This window comes from Oxyura jamaicensis, chromosome 4 (genome assembly GCF_011077185.1).
Source record: "Oxyura jamaicensis isolate SHBP4307 breed ruddy duck chromosome 4, BPBGC_Ojam_1.0, whole genome shotgun sequence".
NCBI classification, from domain to species: domain Eukaryota; kingdom Metazoa; phylum Chordata; class Aves; order Anseriformes; family Anatidae; genus Oxyura; species Oxyura jamaicensis.
In genome coordinates, this window is record NC_048896.1 from 95,863,166 (window position 1) to 95,883,512 (window position 20,347).

The 20,347-nt window shown below is 69.6% G+C and overlaps 3 protein-coding genes across 6 annotated transcripts in view; 1 reads left to right on the forward strand and 2 right to left on the reverse strand.

The window, feature by feature from the left end:
* HSPA12B (heat shock protein family A (Hsp70) member 12B) overlaps positions 1–10,509 on the forward strand; it is a 17,723-nt gene extending 7,214 nt beyond the window's left edge. Inside the window, exons 5-14 of the mRNA XM_035325973.1 lie at positions 34–220; positions 686–790; positions 932–1,048; positions 1,423–1,594; positions 2,764–2,850; positions 3,086–3,190; positions 4,370–4,628; positions 4,841–4,944; positions 5,173–5,820; positions 10,494–10,509. Coding sequence (XP_035181864.1) covers positions 34–220; positions 686–790; positions 932–1,048; positions 1,423–1,594; positions 2,764–2,850; positions 3,086–3,190; positions 4,370–4,628; positions 4,841–4,944; positions 5,173–5,816 — 1,780 coding nt within the window. The 3' untranslated portion in view covers positions 5,817–5,820; positions 10,494–10,509. The remainder of the gene's footprint in view (positions 1–33; positions 221–685; positions 791–931; positions 1,049–1,422; positions 1,595–2,763; positions 2,851–3,085; positions 3,191–4,369; positions 4,629–4,840; positions 4,945–5,172; positions 5,821–10,493) is intronic.
* Positions 1–16,572, reverse strand: part of C4H20orf27 (chromosome 4 C20orf27 homolog) — a 25,806-nt gene extending 9,234 nt beyond the window's left edge. Inside the window, exons 1-8 of one of the 4 annotated variants that reach the window (XM_035325976.1) lie at positions 16,232–16,570; positions 15,407–15,508; positions 13,078–13,220; positions 10,745–10,883; positions 8,099–8,221; positions 7,184–7,292; positions 6,073–6,083; positions 3,387–3,399 (exon numbers count right to left, since the gene is read on the reverse strand). In XM_035325976.1, the coding sequence (XP_035181867.1) occupies positions 7,192–7,292; positions 8,099–8,221; positions 10,745–10,883; positions 13,078–13,220; positions 15,407–15,425 (525 nt within the window). In that variant the 5' untranslated portion in view covers positions 15,426–15,508; positions 16,232–16,570 and the 3' untranslated portion in view covers positions 3,387–3,399; positions 6,073–6,083; positions 7,184–7,191. Of the gene's footprint in view, positions 1–3,386; positions 3,400–6,063; positions 6,084–7,183; positions 7,293–8,098; positions 8,222–10,744; positions 10,884–13,077; positions 13,221–15,402; positions 15,509–16,231 lie in introns of those variants that run through there. The other 3 variants (XM_035325977.1, XM_035325978.1, XM_035325975.1) reach the window with 3 other exon arrangements.
* On the reverse strand, positions 3,251–20,277 carry SPEF1 (sperm flagellar 1). Its single transcript, XM_035325974.1, has 9 exons — positions 20,122–20,277; positions 19,864–19,975; positions 19,600–19,756; positions 18,880–18,928; positions 18,357–18,417; positions 18,025–18,139; positions 17,147–17,257; positions 5,117–5,128; positions 3,251–3,261 (listed from the first exon to the last, which is right to left on the reverse strand). The coding sequence occupies exons 1-7, from the start codon at positions 20,237–20,239 to the stop codon at positions 17,150–17,152; spliced, it is 720 nt and encodes a 239-aa protein (XP_035181865.1). The 5' UTR covers positions 20,240–20,277; the 3' UTR covers positions 3,251–3,261; positions 5,117–5,128; positions 17,147–17,149.
* Positions 20,278–20,347: the final 70 nt, after the last annotated feature.

Below are 20,347 nucleotides of genomic sequence, written 5' to 3' on the forward strand. Positions count from 1 at the left end.
GGGGGGCTCAGCACCACCGGCTGCTGTGTGCAGGAAATGGGAAGGAGGGGACCCGGGGGTGGCCAACCAGAAGACCCCCACCAGCCTGCTGCTGACGCCAGAGGGCAGCTTCCACAGCTTCGGCTACACTGCCAGGGACTACTACCACGACCTCGACCCCGAGGAGGCCCGCGAGTGGCTCTACTTTGAGAAGTTTAAGATGAAGATCCACAGCACCAGCGTAAGGCTGCGCTCCTGCAAAGAGAGGGGCTCGGGGGGGTGGGGGGGAGCTGAAATCAGGGGGGCTGTAGGCGGTGCAAAACAAACCTCTCTGTGTCAGCATCCACAGAGGACGCCCAGCTCCCTGTTTGCTTTTCACACGTTTTACACTGTGCAGCATGGCCCATTGCGGGGGGGGGAGTTTTTGTTCCCCTGTCCGAGCTGCTTTGGAGCAGGTGGCTGCAGAGCGGTGCTCCCAGCACAAGCCGTAGCCGTGCCAGTAACCCACGGCGTGGGCAGGCAGCTGGCTGCCCTGGCCCTGCTGCTGTGCCTGCCACGGGGACCCGGAGGCTGGGAACGGCCGTGGCCGTGCCGCACGAGGGGCTGGCCGTGGGTGCAGGCTGGCAGCTCGCTGCTCCGAGCCCCTGCCCCAGCCGCGTCCCAGCAGCCTGCACCGTCCGTTCGCTGTCTCTGCTCTCCCGGCCAGGACCTCACCATGAAAACCGAGCTGGAAGCTGTCAACGGGAAGAAAATGCAAGCCCTGGAGGTGTTTGCCCACGCGCTGCGCTTCTTCAAGCAGCACGCCGTGCAGGTGGGGCTGCCCCCCAGCAGCCGCATCGCTCCCCAGACGGAGCGCACGCGGTGCTGGTCTCCTCCACCTACGGCTTCTGGCCCCTCGCCCGCAGCCCTGGTGCAGGAACCAGGCTGTCACCGGCTGCTTCTCGCCCGGCAGGAGCTGAAGGACCAGTGCCCGTCGCTGCCGGAGAGGGATGCCATCCGCTGGGTGATCACCGTGCCGGCCATCTGGAAGCAGCCGGCCAAGCAGTTCATGCGGGAGGCTGCCTACAAGGCGAGGGGGCGAGCTCGGGGCGGGCCGGGTGCCGCGGCCGTCGGGCTCGGGCTTTGAAGCCTGGTGGTCGGGGGCAGATCTCGGAGCCAGGCACGAGGCTGGGGACGGGGAGCAGCTCCCCCAGGCACGAAGGTGCCGCTGCAGGGCTGGGGTCGGGGAGGGAGAGCTGCTCCTGCGGGGGCCAAGCCTCATCCACCTGCAGCTACCCGGGCATGGTGCGGAGCCCAGCACGATGCACAGGGGCTGCAGGTGGAGAATCCTCCCCGTGCACCACCGTGGGGATCCCCTGCCTGTCGCAATACCCTGTCCCTGTCGCGATACGCTGTCCCTGTCGCGATACCCTGTCCCTGTCGTGATGCCCCGTCCCCTCGCAGGCCGGGCTGGTGTCCCCAGAGACCCCGGAGCAGCTGCTGATCGCGCTGGAGCCCGAGGCCGCCTCCATTTACTGCAGGAAGCTCCGGCTGCACCAGCTGATCGAGCTGAGCTGCAAGCCCCAGCCCAACGGGCTGCCCCCCGACCACGCCATCGACTCCAGCTTCAGGCAGGGTGAGCGGGGCCGGGCACGGGGTGGGCGCCGCAGGGTGGGCAGCCCCGGGCTGCGGGGGGGCTCGGGGGATGTTCCCCAAGTGCCCTCCTGCCCCCCTGAGCAGCCGGGTTTGGGGGCAGCCCTGTCCCGAGCCCCCCCAGCTTCACCACGGCCCCCCTGGGTGGGTGTCGTGGGTGAGTCCTTAACAGGTGCCCCCCATCCCTAAAGCCAGCAGGGTCCCTGGTCCCCACAGGGACGGGGCAGGGCTGGTCCCCACCTTCAGAGACCCCCCCCCAGCCCGCTGTGCCACACGGGGATGGGGGAAACTGAGGCAGGGAGCGAGTGTGAGGCCGTGGGCTGCTCCCCTTTGCCCTCTGCTCCCTGCAACCTGACCCCACCTGCCCCAAGGCCCCTGCTCCTGCTCCGTGCCGAGCCACCCGCGGTGCCGGGGCTGCAGGAATGGCTGCGCCGCGTCCAGCCCCGCTGCCAAACGCCGGCCGGGGTGGCCGCACCTTCCCAAACAGCTCCTGCCCTTCCTGGCCGCCCTGACGGCCCCGGGAGGGGACAGAGCAGAGGAAACCCCACCCGGCCGGGACCCGCTGCGGTGGCGGGGGGAGAGCCACAGGGGTGGCACCACGGAGCCGCGGGGGTCCCGTGGGGTGCTGAAGGGGTGCTGTGGGGTGCTGCGGGGGTCCTGTGGAATGCTGAGGGGGTCCTGCGGGGTGCTGCAGGGTCCCATGGGGTGCTGTGGGCGTCCCGTGGGGTGCTGTGGGGGTCCTCTGAGGTGCTGTGGGGGTCCTGTGGGGTGCTGCAGGGGTCCCGTGGGGTGCTGTGGGGGTCCCGTGGGGTGCTGTGGGGGTCCTGTAGGGTGCTGTAGGGTCCCATGGTGTGTGGTGGGGGTCCTGTGGTATGCTGAAGGGGTCCCGAGGGGTTCTGCGGGGGTCCTGTGGGATGCTGCAGGGTCCCGTGGGGTGCTGTGGGGTCCCGTGGGGTGCTGTGGGGGTCCTGTGGGATGGTGAGGGGGTCCCGTGGGGTTCTACGGGGGTCCTGTGGGATGCTGCACGGGTCCTGTGGGGTGCTGTGGGGGTCCCATGGGGTGCTGCAGGGGTCCTGTGGGGTGCTGTGGGGGTCCCGTGGGGTGCTGTGGGGGTCCCGGTGGGCCTCACGCCTCCCCCCGTTGCCCCCGCAGCCCGCGAGCAGCTCCGGCGGTCCCGCCACAGCCGCACCTTCCTGGTGGAGTCGGGCGTCGGGGAGCTGTGGTCCGAGATGCAGGCGGGTAGGAGCGGGGGCTTTGGGGGGGACTTCGGGGGGGGGCTTTAACCTAAATTGGGGTTCCCCTTCCTGGCCAAACGCTGCGACGGCCGTGTCCTTCCCCTTGGGGCCTCCAAAATTTTTCCATCTGGGGAAAAAAAAAAAAAAAAGCAAAAAAAAAAAATAAAAAAATACATTGGGGTTCAGGCCGCCCGTGGCTGCGGCGTGGGGACCCCCCCGATGGCTGTGCCCCCCCGCAGGTGACCGGTACATCGTGGCGGACTGCGGCGGCGGCACCGTGGACCTGACCGTGCACCAGATCGAGAAGCCGCAGGGGACCCTGAAGGAGCTGTACAAAGCCTCGGGTGGGCGGCAGCCCCCGGACCCCCCCCCCCCCGGCCCGGGGAAGGGCCCTGGGGGGCTTTGGGGGGGGACCCTGGGGATGGGGGGAGGTGGGGACAGCAGGGCTGGGGGGGGCGGTTAGGGATCGGGGGGGCTCGGGGGGGTTGGGGGCGGTGGTGCTGGGGGCTGTGGCACGGGGGTGCCCTGCTGCACCCCGTCCTGTGCCCCCCCCCTTCCCACCCCGGCTGGTAACGGCGGGGCCCCCCCCGCGCCCCCAGCCTCGCGGCGCGGTGTCGCCGGTCCTGCGGCGACATCTGGTGGCAGCGCGGAGCGGGGACGGCACGGGGGGGGGGGGCGGATTGGGGACGGGGGGGACATGGGGACCGGGGGGGCGGATAGGGGGACATGGGGACGGGGGGTGAGTGGGACGGGGGGGGCGGAGCAGAAGGTGAGGCTGAGGCTCAGGTCTGGGGACGAGCCCCCCCGCGGCGATGTCCCCACGGGATGCGCCTTGCAGCCCCTCCAGCGCTGCCTGGGCACACGGGGTGACACGGGGTGACACGGGGTGGCACGGGGTGACATGGGGTGGTATGGGGTGACATGGGGTGATATGGGGTGACACGGGGTGACATGGGGTGGTAGGGGGTGACATGGGGTGATATGGGGTGACACGGGGTGACACGGGGTGACATGGGGTGACATGGGGTGATATGGGGTGACACGGGGTGACATGGGGTGGTAGGGGGTGACATGGGGTGATATGGGGTGACACGGGGTGATATGGGGTGACATGGGGTGGTAGGGGGTGACATGGGGTGATATGGGGTGACACGGGGTGACACAGAGCCAGCTGGGCTGCCCCGTGTCCCCGCTCGGGCTCTTCCATTTCCTTCAGTCCCCATGAACGCCGCACGTGCGGAGCGGCACCGAGCCCCCCAGCACCACCCCAGGACCCCCGGCAGGGCCGTGCCCCATCCAGAGGGGGCTTTTTCCAGAAGGCCGGTGTCCCACGGCCACGCTCCCTGCTGGGGGGGGGGACATTCCGTGTCCCCTGCCACTTGCAGGACCCCTCCTTGTCCCCAGCTCAGCCCCGGGCAGGGGGCTCCCCTCCGCATCCCCCCCACCCCGCTGTCCCCGTGCCGTGGCCGTGCGGTGCCATGGGGCTGGGGTCGCTGCCTGACCCCCGCCCCCCCCTCACCCAGGGGGTCCCTACGGCGCCGTGGGGGTGGACCTGGCCTTCGAGCGGCTGCTGTGCCACATCTTCGGGGAGGATTTCATCGCCACCTTCAAGGCCAAGCGCCCGGCCGCCTGGGTGGACCTGACCATCGCCTTCGAGGCGCGCAAGCGAGCGGCGGCCCCGTCCCGCGCCAGCCCCCTCAACATCTCCCTGCCCTTCTCCTTCATCGACTTCTACCGCAAGCACCGCGGCCAGAACGTGGAGACCGCCCTCAAGAAGAGCAAGTGAGCGCCCGGCGAGGGCGGGGGGCGGCCGGGCACCCCCAGCCCCCGGGAGCGCACGGCTCCGGAGCGTCCCCCGTGGAAGCAGGGGTGGGAGCTGAGCACAACGCTCTGCCGGGGGGCCGTGGGCTGGGGGGGGGGGGGGCTCAGGGTGCTGGGGGGAGCTATAGGTGAGGGTCAGCCCCACCAGCCCCCCTCCTCTCCTCCCTCCCCAGCGTGAACTTCGTCAAGTGGTCGTCCCAGGGGATGCTGCGCATGTCCCCGGAGGCCATGAGCGAGCTCTTCCAGCCCACCATCACCCAGATCATCAAGCACATCGGTAGGTGACAGCCTGCGATGGGGGGGGGGGGGTGCTCCCTGCTCCCCCCCAGCACCTTCAGCACCCACTCGCCCCCTGCACCTCCCCAAAGCCCCCATGGGCAGCCCCTCGGTGGTTCCCCCCAGCACCGAGCGCTGCCCGGAGCCGACCCTGCTCCCCCGTTCACCGGCACCGGGGGGGGCTCCTCGCCCCCCGCCCAGCCCCAAATCCCATCTCTCCCCCCCCCAGACGCCCTCCTGAAGAAGCCCGAAGTGCAAGGCATCAAGTTCCTGTTCCTGGTGGGCGGCTTCGCGGAGTCGGCCATGCTGCAGCGCGCCGTGCAGGCAGCCTTCGGCCCCGTGTGCCGCGTCGTCATCCCCCAGGACGTGGGGCTGACCATCCTCAAGGGGGCCGTGCTCTTCGGCCTCGACCCCACCATCGTCCGCGTGCGGCGCTCCCCCCTGACCTACGGCGTGGGGGTGCTCAACAAGTTCGTGGAGGGCAAGCACCCGCGGGAGAAGCTGCTGGTGAAGGAGGGCAAGAACTGGTGCACGGACATCTTCGAGAAGTTCGTCTCCGTCGACCAGTCGGTGGCCTTGGGCGAGGTGGTGCAGCGCAGCTACTGCCCGGCCCGCGCCGGCCAGCGCAAGACCATCATCAACATCTACTGCAGCGCCACGGACGACGTGGTCTACATCACCGACCCCGGCGTGCGCAAGTGCGGCACCATCAGCCTGGAGCTGCCGGAGCTGGGCGACGCCGGCAGCCCCCCGCGCGCCCGCCGCGAGATCCGCGCCGCCATGCAGTTCGGGGACACGGAGATCAAGGTCACGGCCATGGACGTGCGCACCTCCAAGACGGTCCGGGCCACCATCGATTTCCTCTCCAACTGACGCGCCCAGGAGGTCGGGATCGGGACGGGGGGGGGACACGCCGGCAGCTGCCTCGGTGCGGTGCCAGCCTCAGGGGCACCCTGGGGTGCTGGGACCCAAGCGCTCACCCCTCAGCGTGCCACGAGGCCGCTGCCGCCCCACGTCTCACAGGGCGCCCCGAAGCTGTGCCTTTCCCACAAAACGGGCTGGGGGCATCCAAATTAAGAAAGCATAAATGGCCCCGGCAGGGCCACGCGGGCAGCACTGCCCCCGGCACCCGGGGAGGGGTCTCGGGCTGCTCCACCCCATGCTGGAGCCCACGGAGGACGCAAGCACCCACGCTTCCCATGCCCCAGATTTCCGGGTTTCGCACCCTGCTCGTCACCCCGGGGGACACAGCCGGTGCCACGCTGAGCCCCGGGGACGCGGACCGTGCGGGAAGGAGCCCAGCACCCAGCCCGGGGCTGCCTGGAAATGCTGCCCCCCCCCCGCCCCGCCCCACCACCCCCCGGCTGCTCACACACCAACAAACACATCCTCGCCCCCCCGGGAGCCTGAAAGCTGCAGGGAAGGGCCGGGCTGCCCCCCCTCCGTGGGTTTTAATCGCATCTGGCAGAGAAAATTGCCTGTGAGGGGGCAGCGGGGGGGGGAGGGAGGGAGCTGCTGGCAGCAGGCAGCCCCGCAGCCCCGGGGGGGTTTGACACAGACAAGCTGAGCTCTGGCGTGTTTCCACCTGACATTTATTATTTACCTCTATAGATGATTTTTTTTGTACTTATCCCCCCCCACGCAGAGCCATGTACACAGGTATCTATATATTTATATACTCAGGCACGTAACGCCTCCTGTTGCTGTCGGGCCGGAACCACTGCTCCCAGTCCTTGCACCACGGGCCAGCAAAGGAAAGAAAACAGCAAAACGGGACGACGTGGACAGGGGTGGGCGAGGGGGCACAGGCACCAGAGCCCTCCAGCATAGGGCCAGATCCTGCCCCAGCCCCCAGGAGGCAAAATTTAAGCTGGGGGGGCCAGCTCAGGGTCTGCCCCCCCCTTCAAGCCCCCAAACGTCCCCTCCTGGGGAGGACGGGGTGGGAGAAAAGCGAGGGGGAAAGCAGCAGTGGGGCAGCAGGGGAGACCCTTCCCCACCCCAGCCCCATCCACGGCAGGAGCTGCTGGGGCACTCCAGGAGCCTCTGGGGGTTTTGGGGGGACGCCCCCGCCCCGAGCTGGGGGCAGCAGAGGCAGGCGGCGGGTGTGGACGCAGCAGCCCCGGCTCAGCGGGCAGAGGGGAGCAGCGGCAGCCACCAGCTCCGTGGCAGCAGGAGGGCCGGGGCCCTGCCGGGGAAGGGGGAGGTTTGCTTTTTCAGTGTTAAACGTGGGGAGAAGGCAGGCTGGGGGCTAGTCGAAGCCGTGCCAGTCGCTCTGCTCCGAGTCGTACTCCAGCTCCGCTCCGACGCAGCGCACCCCGTCCAGGAGCATCGGCGTGCCGTGGTGCCGGTCTGCGAGACAGGAGGGGACAGTGGGAACGGGGGCACAGACGCCGGCCTTGCACCTTCTGCGACACCCCGGCTGGCTCCCGCGCCGCGTGCACGGCCTCTGCCCCTTGCGGAGCCCTTCTGGGACGTGCTGAGGCTCAGCGGTGCCTGTCCTCCCACGGGGAACGCGGTCACCCGCGGGGCTGGGAAGCGCAGGGACACCGCGCCCCGTCCCCGGGTCACCGCTGCAGTCACAGCCCCAGGGGTGCTGAGCAGGAGGAGCTCAGCCCCAGGGTGCTGCAAGGCACAGGGCAGGGGTTAGGGGTTAAGGAACTGGGACACCGCGTGGGGACACGGGGCTGGCCACAGAGGGGACAGCGGGTCCAGCACAAGCCCTGCAGCCCCACGGAGCTGCTGCCTGAAGCAAGCACCCGCTGGCAGCCCCGTGGGGAAGAAACCGGGGGCGTGCAGGGGAGCGGGGAGATGCTGGGGCTTGAAGCGGCCACTGCCACCCTCCCACCCGGCCGCTGTGCCAGGGAGGTCCCCCCGCGATGTCCCCCAGCCCCGGGATTTTTGGGTGGAAAGCGTCCTGCTTTAGGACCACGGCTCAGAAGCCTCCACCAGGGGGAGAGCGGCGGCTGGAAGCGGGAGTCGCTGGGGGGAGCAGGGGGACTGCAGCCAGGCGTCCCCTTGGGGTTGTGCTGGGGAGGGATCGCAGCTCCCAAACCCAGGGGATTGTGCGAGGCCCCGGGGAGCTGCGCATCCAGCACCAGGCTGTGGATCCCTGGGGCAGGCAGGACAGACGTCCCCGGCCCCACAGCGGCCCTTACCCATCACGCGGGCTTGGACCACGACCTTGAGGCAGGCGCCGTCCCCGGTCTCGCTGGCGAGGAGCATCTCCTCCTTCAGGACCCCCTCCTTGTGCGCCGTGTACTCGCACTTGACGCTGTAGCCTGGGGACGGGGAGGGGACGCTGTGAGCCCAGGTCTGGGCCAGGAGTTTTTTTGGGGGGGGGAAGACAGGAGCTGGTGCTGGAGCAAGGTGCCTGGGCAGCGCAGCCCCCGGCCCCAACCCCAGCAGCACCACGCACCGTGCCACCACCCCCAGGAACCGCTCTGCCCGCGCCCTGCCCTGTGCACAGCCACGGGTGGGCGGCCGTGCCGTGCCCCAGGCCGCCGCCTCCCCTCAGCCGGGCACCCCAAACCCTTCCTGCCGTGGGAGCCCGTGCCAAAACGTTGCACCTGCCCCCTTTGCAGAGCAGGGGGGACGAGGACACGGCCCCAAAGCGAGCCAGGAGAAGGGCGAAGGCTGCACCTCGAGAGGGGACGCAGAGCTGGGGCCAGACACAGCTGCCAGAGCCAGAGGAGGCGGCTGCTTTCCATCCAGAGGGGAAAAAAAAAAAAAAAAAGCTTATATAAAGGAAGGAGGAGGCAGGAAAATAAACACCTGCGGCATCTCAGCAGAAGAAAGGCAGCAGCGCAGCCCCGGGGGCACGAGCCTGCCGCAAGCACGTGGCACAGCGCCGGGCCACCGGCTCTGCACGCCCTGGGGGGATGCAGCGACAGTGCCGGGGGAGAAATAAAAAGGTGCTGAGCACCAGGGGCCCAGCACCAGGGCTGGGGAACCCCCCCTGTGCCCGGGAGGGTGGAGGAAAGGAGGCAGCGGTGGGAGCAGCGCGGTGGGCGCCTGTCCCTGAGGCCGCCCCCCTCTCCTCCACGTCCCCACCCCAGAGCAGGGCTCAGGACCTCAGCACCGTGCTCAGGAGGAGGGGAGCGGGGGCAGGACCAGCTCGGGGGGGGCTCCAGGAGCTCCAAACACCTCCAGGAAAGGCCCGGGAGCGTTCTGGTGACCGGAGCAGGGCACCGGGGGCACCCAGCAGCGTGAGGCTGTGGGGCACACGTGCAGCTCCCCGGCTCTGCTCTGTCGGGCAGCTCCACCTCAAAACAAGGTCGAAGGCTTTATCTGCCAGCCGGAGGGGGAAGCAGGGGCCAAAACCTTTCCTCTCCCTGCCAGGAGCCCCGTTATCGCCTGGCTGCGCTCCCCGGGGCCGATTCCTCTCTGTTTCGGTGCCAGCACATCAAAGCCTCGCTGGTGCCACCCACGGCTGCTGTCGTGGCCAACCCCGGGCCGTGCCCCACCGGGCGCCAGGCTGAGCGCCCCCGGCTCCTGCAGGCTGCCACCGCTGCCGGGGACGGGACACGTCCCGTGGTGATGCCCAGCCCTGCCCGCAGCCAGGACGCAGCTCACACCCCCAACCGCCCGGCCTGGGCACCAACCTGTGCCCTGGACGTGCTCAGCGCAGCACCAGAGCCCGTCCTGGCTGCCATAAGCACTCCTCCGCCCTCCTCCGGGGACACAAACCGACCCCAGCACCTCCCGGAGCGGTCCCTGTCCCTGTCCCCACCCCTGTCCCTGTCCCCCAGGCTGCAGGCTCTGCTCCACAAGCCCACGGCCGCTCCTCACCTCCCACTTCCCACCTTCGGGACCTTTCCGAGCCCTGGGTGAAGGACAGCAGCTGCCCGGCACCGCGGGGACAGGAGGGCTGCGACGCGCAGGGGATAAACAGAGGAGGGACGGGGTTCAAAGAGGGGCAGCAGTGGCCGTGGGGCCGGAGGGGCCCTCACAAGGACGGACACAGCTAGCAGGACCGGGAGAAGCTGCACGAGAGGAAACGGGCAGGGGGGGAAGCAGCAGCCAGCGCCCCCCCCCCCAGACCCGCAGCCACGAGGCGGGGGCTGCCACGTGCCCAGCTCCGGAAGGGCTGGGAGGAGGCTGAGCTGCTGCAGCTGCAGCAAAACAAACCCCGGGCAGCCGAGAATCACGTCGGGATACTGCTCCCCTTCCCTCTCTGACACGGAAATCAGGCGGAGAGGCAGGGCAGGGCCACGCCGCTTCTCTGTGCGGACCCTCGGCACGGAGAAAGAGCAGACAGAGCCAGGGCTAAAAATAAGAGCGCGTCTGGACTCCGTTCAGCAGGTTCCTGGATTAAAATGCCACAAAAGCACGCGGGGTCGGGGTCAGACGTCTCCCGGGAGGCGCGTGGAAACACGGATTCCTTCTCCATGCTGTAAAGCTCTCCGGCACGGCGAGGGACAGGCGCTGGGACACGGCCCCACGCTCCCGGGACTGCTGCCCCTGCCCCGGAGCCCCCCCAGGCGTTCCCAGCTCTGAAGCTGAGGTCCCACACCCTCCGCTTGGCACCAGCACCCGCCACCAACTGCCACCCCCGGCCCAGTGGGGCAGCGGGGACATCCCCAAGCAGCGAGGGTGCCACCCACGTGGGCGCACAGCGTGCCGGGGGACCCTGGGGACAGCAGGACCCCCTCTCCGCCACACATCCCCCACCTGTCCCTGTTAAGCCCTCGGGAGGTGAATCCGTCCTGACGGTGTCCCCCCGGGGACAGAAGCCCCCCCGCAGGACCCCAGGGGGAGGGGGGTGGCACGCAGGACACGGTGTAAGGACGCGGGGACCTTACCTTCGGGCACCGAGGTGACGCTGAGGACCCTGAGGTTGGGGTTGGGGAGGGGCAGGGCGCAGACGTCCTTCCCCAGCCGCTGCGACGGGGGCAGCAGGAAGGTGATCTCGTACTTGTGCAGGATCTTCAGGAAGCCCACCTGCGAGGGGAGAGGAGGGCTCGGGTCACAGCGTGAGGGATGAAGGCACGGCGAGGGGTCCCCACCACCACCACCCCACCCCACGTCCCCCCCAGTGGGGCAGGGACCCGCCAGCACCCGGCGCTCGCCCCCAGGCGCCACGGGGGTGGAGCAGGGTTGGCAGCAGCCACGGGGGGGGGGGGGGGGGGGGGGCTGCTTTCCCAAGCAACCAGGAAAATGTAATAAACACATTTATTTTAGCTGCACAAAGCGAGCGGCAGAAAATAACCACTTCTGGGAACGGCGCTGTGCAGGCCGGCCCCGGGGTGTTTCGGGAGCGGCAGGCCAAGTTTCCCCGTTTAAGCCGAGCGGCGCTCAGAGACCTGCAGCGGGAGCGGAAAGCCAGGAGGCGTCCAGCAGCCTCCAGCCGCCGTTTGTCCCTCCCCAGGATGAAAACCAGAGCCCTCTCCCAGCCCGCAGGCTGGTTTCCATCACGCCCAGCGATACACCTTTCGGGAAGGGACCCCCCCATGGCCCCCAGCACCGACCAGAGCCCCCCAAAACAACGGGACCCCAAGGAGAGGGGGGGACCCCGGTCCTCCGAGCGCCCCAGCTGCTGCCGCCCGCTCCTGGCACGGGCAGGGGGAGGCGAGGAGCTGAAGCGGGGCTAATTGCTGCGGGGGGGCGCGGGGGGAGCTGCCCACACCTTCCGTGTGAATCAGAGGAGGGCGAGCGGCACGTGGCGGCAGCGCCGCCGGCACCCACACAGCGCCTCTCTGGGGCACAGCACCCACGGCAAAGGCATGGCAGCGAGGGCTGTGCCCGGCCGGGGGGGGGACAGAGCCCGGCCCACGGAGGGCTGGGTTGGGGTTTTGGGGACAGAAGGGGCTCTTCTTCACCCGGGGTGAGGCGGGAGCCACACAGCATGTGGTCACCAACCGTGCCGACAACGTGACCGCATCGAGCCACGCCACCACGTCGCTCTCCCCGCTCTGGGGGGCGATCCTCTGGGTAGGCATCGCCCCCCGGCCCTGTGAACCCCCCCGGCACCAGGATACGACCCCTGCCACGGGCACATCCAGCCAGGACAGGCACACGTGCAGCCCCACCGCGGGGCCCGGAGCCTCAGCCACCTCTATACATAAATAGATCATTTTTTACATAATATAAGGCATAAATATACCCACAAATATAAGAAGTACAAGCCATACGCCTCGGCACTCCTGCCCGTGAGCAGCTCGGAGACATCCCTGCGACACAGCACAGCCACAAACGCTGCGGGGATTTTCAGGACAGGGACAGACGTGGGGTGAGCAGCCCCAGCCAGCCCGTCTCACCCCCGGCGGGGAGATGCCTCCGAGGGCGTGGGGCGGGCTGCACGGGAAGCACCACAGCACGCCAGGGCTGGGTGAGCCCCAAACCCACCCTAAATCCACCCAAGGAGCAGCGCTGGCTGCGGCTGCTCTGCCTCGGGACCCGCGTCCCATCCGCAGGGCACGCGTGGATCTGGGGGCCCTCGCGGCACGGCGCGCTCCGGCAGCAGAAAACCACCAGCAGCCACCCACGGGGCGCCAATCGCTCCGCGATCCGCAGCAATTTTTAGGGCAATAACCCGTCATCCGCCCTAGCCAAATAACTGACTCAGAGCTCAAAAGGGAATTTTAAATTGCTCTGCTTCACGCAGCGCCCGGGTACCTGCAGAGCCCTTCGCCGGCGTGGTTCCTCGGGGAAAGGAGCCCCCAAGGGGGAGGCTGGGGACGGAGGCCCTGCGGTTCGGCCTCTCCCCCTCCGCCCGCAAACCAGCAGGGAAAAGTGGGGAGCGTTTTCTGCAGGGTTGAAGCCTCCTCTTGCAAGCACCCGCAGGGCTGGGGGCCAGCACAAAAGCCCCCGTGTTCAGCCCACCACAGCCACGAGCACCCCCTCGAGGCGCTGCCCCAGCCCCACAGAGCTGCCAGGTGCCTGAGGATGAGCGCGGCCCCTGGGGGGTCGGATCCGTCCCAGGGGTTCCAGGCAAGCACAGCCGGCACCAGGCAGCAGCGACGGGGCAGGAATCGGGGGTTCTCTCTGTGAATCCGGACCAAAACACCCCCTCCATAGCCGTGCCCTGAGGAGCCTCACAGCCACCTGTGAAGAGAGGTCCCCAGGGGGTCCCCAGGGGGTCCCCGGGCACGTGTCAGATCTCAGCCACCCCAGCACGTGCCCCCCGCGCCCCCACCTTGACGAGGAAGTGTCCGTCCTTCTCCTGTGTCACCATCACCGCCGAGTCGCGGAGCTTCTCCTCGAAGTGGACGTGGCCGGGGGCCCCCTCGGCGGGCTGGCTGGGGGCGAAGCGCACGCCGCCCGCCTTCGCCTTGCTGCCTGCACGGGGCGAGAGGACAGAGCCCGCGTGTCACCTGCTGCCCCCGGGGACAAGAAGCCAAGGGGTGGAGTGGCTTCTGCTCCCCTCCTTGGCCCCGGCTGCCCCAAGCCACCCAGCAGGACCAGCGCCGTGCGCCCTGGGGCTTGTGCCTTCACAGAACGAGGTCTGCGGGCTGCCAGGAAAAGACAACTCCTCCTCCTCCTCCTCTTCCTCCTGCTCCAGTGACCCAGGAAACCTCCCGGCCAGGCTGCCCGCAGCGGGGAGGATCCGAGGGGAAGCACTGCCAGCAGGTGATGTCACTGGCAGCCGCTTCTCCCTGCTGTCATTTGGGTGCTCAGCAGTAAAAGCCCAGCTGCAGAGGGTGCAAACAGCACCAACACCCCCGCCGGCCCATCCTGCCGCCGGCTGCGCTGGGACAAGGGGCGAAACCCCGCTGCAGGGAGCACAAACTGGGGCGGCACTCGGAGCACGGGCTCCGCAGCCGGGCGCTGACCTGGGAGCGGGGCCGGGCACAAGCCAGGGTGCTGGTGACCAGCGCAGGATGGCACAGAGCCGTGGGGCAGGAGAACGTGTGGGGACAGGGGGTCCCCAGCCCCATTGCCGAGGCGTTTGGGGGGGGCAGAACCCCAAAGAGCCGGGAGCTGCGGCAGCGCTGCCCCACCGCGGCACCCAGCAGGATGCAGCCCCCTCCGCGGAGCCGCCGAGCACGTCCATCTGGCAGCAGGCACGGAGCAGATTGCTGCCTTCTTAAAGAAAAGGCTCTTTGTGCCTCGGCAGGCTCTGATTTACTGAGATGCAAGAGATTTAATAACTCAGCATTGTTCGGCAGGAACAGCTTGGCAGGGAAACGCTCCTCGGCGCGCAGGAGGCAGCGGGCCTGCGGGTGCGGGGCCGTGGGACGGGGCTGTCCCCGCCCGAACTCCGGTGTCCCCCGGGGACGCACGGCTTCGGGTGAGCCGAGCACACCGGGCAGGACAGAGCCCCCCAAACGGCCCCATGGGAGCCGTGGCCGAGGTCACAGCCGGCCGCTGGAGCCTCAGCAGTCCCTGGGCACCAGGGCACAGCACCGCATCCTGCCCGTGGGGTCTGACAGGGACGGGGCCACCCGCCCTGAGCGCTGTCCCCGGGCCCGTCCCCACTGCCCCAGAAAGCCCTGGGCAGAGCCCCAACCCCCGCTGGCAACCCCAGAAATGCAATTAGGGGCACAACCCCACTGCGCGTCCTGCACACACCCAGGCAGCGACGCCGACAGCCTCTCCTGCTCCGGCAGCTGCGTGAGTCAGCCTTGGGCAGGGTGCGAAACCCCCCAGGGCTGTTTTGGGTTATCCCGTGGGTAGGGGACTGCACCGAGCCCACCGCAGCGGCAGGGGGGTCCCCGGACCCCTCCCCGGGGGTCAGCGTGCCAGCAGCCAGCCCCGGTGCTGGGCTCCCCCTGCCCACCCGTGTCAGGGACAGTCAGGTGCCCGGCAGCAAATGCCACCTTTTGTCAGGGGGTCCTGAGGGAAGGGTCCCCGTTGTCCCCCAGCAGGCAGGGCTAGGAGCACCAGGGGGCAGCCCCGAGGGAAACAAGGCAGCGGGCGGCCTGCCCTTCGGCACTGCAGCCACGGGACCGCCACCGGTGCCAGGAGAGCCACAGGTGACGACAGCACGTGGGGCAGAGGACCCTGGCGCCGTGCCCACCTGGTTCAGCTGCGAGAGCAGCCCGGACAAGGCTTCACCGCGGGAGGAAGGGTCCCTGGGGTGCTGAGCGACCCGGGACGGAGCCGTCCCACGACCTCGCTCACCACGGGAAGGGGACGCGGGGATCGGGGGCGCAGAGCCGCAGCCACGCAGAGATGAAAGCAGGGCTGAGAGGAGCACAAAGAGCTCCGAGGGCTTTGTCTGGGCGGCGCAGGGCAGGGAGCGCTGCAGCCTTCCCGGGTCACCTCCCCCGACCCCGCACCGAGCACGCGGCCGGGTCCCAGCCCCGTGGGACCGGGAGCACCCACGGGACGTGCTCACAGCCAAAAAGCAGCAGCAGCACATCGCCCACCCCCCCCCCAGCCCCTGCTGCAAGGGCAAGGCAGGCAGCTCCGTGCAGCCCACGGCACGGGGACCCCCCCCCACGGACACGGGTGGGGGACCCCCGAAGCGAGCGGCACCGAACCTCGTGGCTAGGGCACCGGGGGGGCCGCCGGGGACTCACCCTTGTCAGCCGCAGCCATGTGTCCCCGCCGCCGTCCGTCGTCCTTGCGCCGAGCTTCACGGGCGGCAGCGCGAGGCCATGCTCCGAGGGGCGCCGCCGGAGCTGGGAGGGGGAGAAGGGGATCGGTAAGGAGCGGGCAGGGCCGGCGAGCACCGGGGGCGCAGCTGCCGGGGGGGAGCCCGGGCACGGGCACCGGCAGCCCCTCGGCATCAGCGGCGGGCAGCAAGCCGGGGAACCGCCGGTGCTGCTGCAGGGAGAGCTGCGCCGGGGGGAAAGGTGGCGGGCCCCGGGGCACGGCCCCGGCCCTGCGGGCCCCGGTGCACGGAAAGCCGGTCCCGGCCCCTCGGAGCTCCCCAGGGCCCCGCAGCCGTCCCACGGCCTCGGGGTCACCGCGGCTGGGACGGGGCCAGGAGCGGCCCCGGGGGAGGGGGGAAACGAGGCCCGGGAGGGGAGCACCGGGGCCGGGGCCGTGCCCTGACCCTGACCCCGGTCCCGACCCGGGGGAGCCCCCCCGGTACCGGCCCAGGATGGGGGGGGGGGGGGGGGGCAGGGGGGGAGCGTGTGGGTGGGGCTGGCGGCGAGCACCGGGAGCTCGAGGGGAGGGCGTGGGAACGGAGCGCGGAAATCAGGCGAAAACCCGGCGGAAACGTTAAAAACGGAAAACGTTAACAAATAATAATAAAAATAAATTAATTAATTAAAAACGAGAAATACAAATTAAAAACCACGCACGGGCAGGAAGCCCCGCACACGGCGGGAAGCGAGCCCCGAGCCCCCCGCACGCTGCCAGTCCCCCCCCGGTCCCGTACCCCCGACCCCGCTCACCGCCGCGTCCCGGGCGCTGCCCGCTTCCCACTACCGGGACACGCCCCCCGCCCTCCTATTGGTCAGCCCGCGGCTCGGACACACCCCCGCCGCTCCCATTGGCCCGCCCGCTCCGGGGTCTCGCCCCCCACCGCCACTCCCATTGGCTCCGGTTCCTACGCGGCCCGCCGGCGGGGTCGTCTCCAAGGGGCGGGCCTGTCGCTGGAGGGGGCGTGGCGAAGGTAGACGGCAGCCAATGGGGAGAGGGTGGGCGGAGCTTCAGTGGCGGGGGGCCGGGCTAGCCCCGCCCCGCGAGACGCGGTTGCCATAGGGACGCCTCCCCCCGGTGCCCCCTCCCCTCCCTGAGCCCCGCGGGACCGGACCGGGACGGGCGGGGGGGGCAGGGAAAGGGGGGGACCGGGCCCGGCTCCCAGCGGAGCCGGGAGGGTGGCAGCGGGGAGGGCACGGGACAGCCCCGGAGGTGGCCCGGGGGAGCACGGCCCCGGCCCCGCGGCTCCGTCCCCGGGGGCTGCTCCGGAACCGGCCGAGTCCCGGCTTCCAGCGGTGCGTGACAGCCGGCACGGCACGGCCCCGGGGGACACCGGGTGTGTGCCGTGAGCCTGGGGCCGAGCCCGCTGGGACGTCACGGAAACGGCTCCACAAAGGGATTAACCGGCAGCCCCCCCCCCCCAGGGGTTAGCGGGACCCCCCCCCCCTCCGGGGATTAACCAGGACCCCCCCCTCTGCCCCCGCGCTCCTCGGAGGAGCAAACACCGGATTTTCATTGCCGAGGCACGGACGAGGAGGCACGGTCCGGGGTGGGAACGGGGCTGTAATTCTGCTCCTGCCTCCCTCCTGACAACCGGGAGGCACCGGGAGGCACCGGGTGCCAGCCGCGGTGGCGGGGCCGTGGCCGCGGTGCCGCCGGGGCTCTGCCGCTCACTGGTGCTGGCGCTGCGCCTGCTGCAGGCGCCGGCTGAGGTCGTCGATGCGCGTGTCCTTGAGGCGCAGCAGCTGCTCCAGCCTCCGCACCTTCAGCTGCAGGAGCTGAGCGGGACCTGCCCTCAGCTCTGCCCCCAGCCCCGGGGGGGCACCGGGAGCGGGGACACGGGCTGGGTGCGGGGGGCAGGCTGGTGAAGCACTGAGCAGCCCCTGACCCCCTTAGCAATGGGGGAAACTGAGGCAGGGCAGCACCGGGACCCAGCTCCTGCTCCCACGTCGAGCAGCGACCCCCCCAGCAGGGCCCTGGTCCCCACGGGCAGCAGTGACAACTTCCCCTCTGTCCAAATGTTACTTTTTGGTGTTTTCCAGCAGAAAAGGCTGGGTTTTAGGCAGTTCTGACCGAGGCGCCGCCCCCCCCACAGCGTTGAGCGAAGGTCACTGCTGCCAGGGGCTGCAATAGGACGCCCCCAGCCCGCCCCCAGCCCCGGGGCACTCCAGAGGCCGCGGGGCAGCACCGCTGAGGCCTGCCCAGCACCACCTCGGCCATCGAACCAGGAAGGACAAGGATCAAGGGTTGAGAGCATCTGGGGACCAGGGACGTGTGACTGATGGGTGTGTCGGAGATGACTGCCCTCGTGTGACAGCACAGCACCACAGTGCGGAGCCCAGCCCTGCCCCGGCGCTGCCAGAGCAGCACCCGAGGGAGACGTGGGACATCTGGGCAGCAGCGGGGCCACCTCCAGGCCGGGACGTGCCCGAGGGTGGCCCGGGAGGCTGACAGCACTGAGCAAATGCCCGTTTGGGAGGGTGACACCGCTGCAGGACTGGCTCAGGGGGCATGGGGAGCCGGTCCCGGTCCCGGTCCCGCTCACCTGGACGGTCTCCTGGGCCAGCAGCAGCGCCTGCTCCTTCTCTGCCAGCTGCAGGTGGACGGCAGCAGCGTCCCCCGAGGGATCCTGGGCGTAGCTGTGATGGCTCCTGTTCCCCCTGGGACAACGAAGGGAACGCCAGGACAGCGACTGAGCCCCCCTGCAGCACCCGCAGCCCATGGGGCTGAGCCCCCGGCCGTGCCCAACACGTCCTGGGGTCCCCCTCCGGGCCTGCACCCCACGGGGACCTGCAGAGCCCATCCTGCTGGGAGCCCCCAGGGAGGGCACGGCACCCGCACGGCACCCGCACGGCACCCCCACGGCACCAGCCTTACCCCGCAGCCCCGGGGGACTCCTGGGCACAGCCCTGCCCCGTGCTCGTCACCTTGGAGCAGCCTGTGGAACACGGCGATAGGGACACGATAAAATAGAAGGGAACGGTTGGGTCGGACCGGCCTACAAAGATCATCGATTCCGACTGCCCGGCCACCCCAGGGCTAACCAGAAGTTAAAGCACGTCACCGAGGGCATCACCCAGACGCCCCCTGAGCGCTGACAGGCGCTGGGCACCTCGCTCGGAAACTTGTGCCAGCGCCTGGCCACCCTCCCGGTAAAGAATTTTGCCCTAATGTGCCGCCTGACCCTCCCCTGGCACACGCTGTGCTGCTTGCACGTGTCCTGTCATCACTTACCTCCCTCTACGAGCACAATTAGCCTCAATTAGCCCAACGAGCTCCTCCCTCAATTAGCACGTGCCCTGCCCAAACAGCTCTGCCCCCCCCCAGCAGGAGGCAGGGAGCAGAGGGCAGAGTCTGGGTTAGGAGCGGGGGGCCCCGAGGTGCCACGCACCAGCCCTACCCGTCTCCAAGTAGCCGACCTCCTCCTGCGCCGTCCTCACGCCCAGCTCCTGCACAGAAAAACCCCGTCACCCGTGGCTCCTCGCCTCAGGGGGGAGCCTGCAAGCAGCCCCCGTGCTGTGGGGCAGCCCTGCCCCCCCCCCCCCATCAGGAAAAGGGGGGCACGGGGCACCCCAGCCCATCCGGCTGCTCCCGTGGCAGACGTCAGCTCAGAGCAGGGGGTTCCCAGCGCAGCGTGGTGCTGGAGCTACCGCCCGAAGGCAGGGCTGGGACCGATCTGCCTGAATTCCTGAGCAGCCACGGGAAATTCCTGCCCTGACCTGAGCACTGGCAGACACAGCCCTGCTGGCCCCGAGCCCCCAGGCTCGTTATCCTCCTCTCACTGCAAGGACCAGGACCAGGACCCTCGTGAGCTGAGGGCTCAGCTGCGGCAGGAGAGGAGGCAGCTGCTGCTTGCTCAGCCCTCAGCACGCCTGCCAAGCCCGACCCAGCCCAGACACGCTTCTGCTCCTCCCCGGGGCTGTCACAGCGAGGTGACAAGCAGTGGCAAAGGAGGATGACGGAGCGAGCGTCCCCTCACCTCCCCGGCTCACTGCAGCTCCTTGCAATTCATGGCTGCGGAGCCAGCAGGGCCGTGGCGCTTCCCGTGGTGGCACAAGGCTGCCGTGACGGGCCAGCCCTGCCGCCTGCCTCACGCCTGCCCCGGCTCTGCCCCGCTGACCTGCTCAGGGCCAGGCACCGCCTTGCTCTGCTTCTGCTTCTCCTCGATCTTCTGCCTCAGCAGCAGCAGCACCTGCTCCACCGTGCCCGGCCGGCACTGCACGACCTGACGGATCACCTCATCCGGGAGAGAGAAGTTCAGCTTACTCAAAACCTTCCTAAAAAGATAAAAAATGAGCCAAACCGGCAGGCGGGAGGGCAGGGAGGCAGGGCAGCGAGTGCCCACGGCCCCGCTCCGAGGGGCAGCGCTCCCCCAGCCCGCTACCTGTTGAGGTGGCCCCAGTTGGCCAGCTTCTGCGGCGTGGAGCTGGCGGGCACGTAGCTGTGCAGCTGCACCATGGCAGGGAAGAAGAACTTCACCAGCTCGGCTGCCAGCACTGGGGGAGGAAGAGGAGGAGAGGCTGTGGGACACGGGCGGGATGCAGGGCCTGGCCCCACACTGGGCCCGGGCCTGGCCTACAACCACGGCCTAGCTCCCCCCAGGCCTCCGTCCGGCTCCCTGGAGGCCCGAAGCCTCTCGCACCGCCGTCGCTGAAGTCTCGGGCGATGTTCCTGCGGGGCCGGGACAGCGGCACGGCGTCCACCCAGCGGTACAGCGCCCGCAGCCCGCCATCGCCCGCCGCCGGGCCTAAGGCCGCCATGGCGCCCGCCGCGTCGCCATGGCAACGGGGGCCGCGCGGGGCATGCTGGGAGCGCGCCGCTGGGTTGCCTGGCAACGGGGGGGGCAGAGGGATGGGGGGGGCATCAGG

What these genes read in the sequence shown, in the direction of transcription:
- SPEF1 (XM_035325974.1), bottom strand. Translation starts at nt 20,239, where the DNA reads ATGGCGGCCTTAGGCCCGGCGGCGGGCGATGGCGGGCTGCGGGCGCTG. An exon ending in AACTGGGGCCACCTCAACAG is followed by an intron (nt 19,757 to 19,863) that starts GTAGCGGGCTGG and finishes TTATCTTTTTAG; the next exon opens with GAAGGTTTTGAGTAAGCTGA. An exon ending in TGGCCCAGGAGACCGTCCAG is followed by an intron (nt 17,258 to 18,024) that starts GTGAGCGGGACC and finishes GGTCCCGCTCAG; the next exon opens with CTCCTGCAGCTGAAGGTGCG.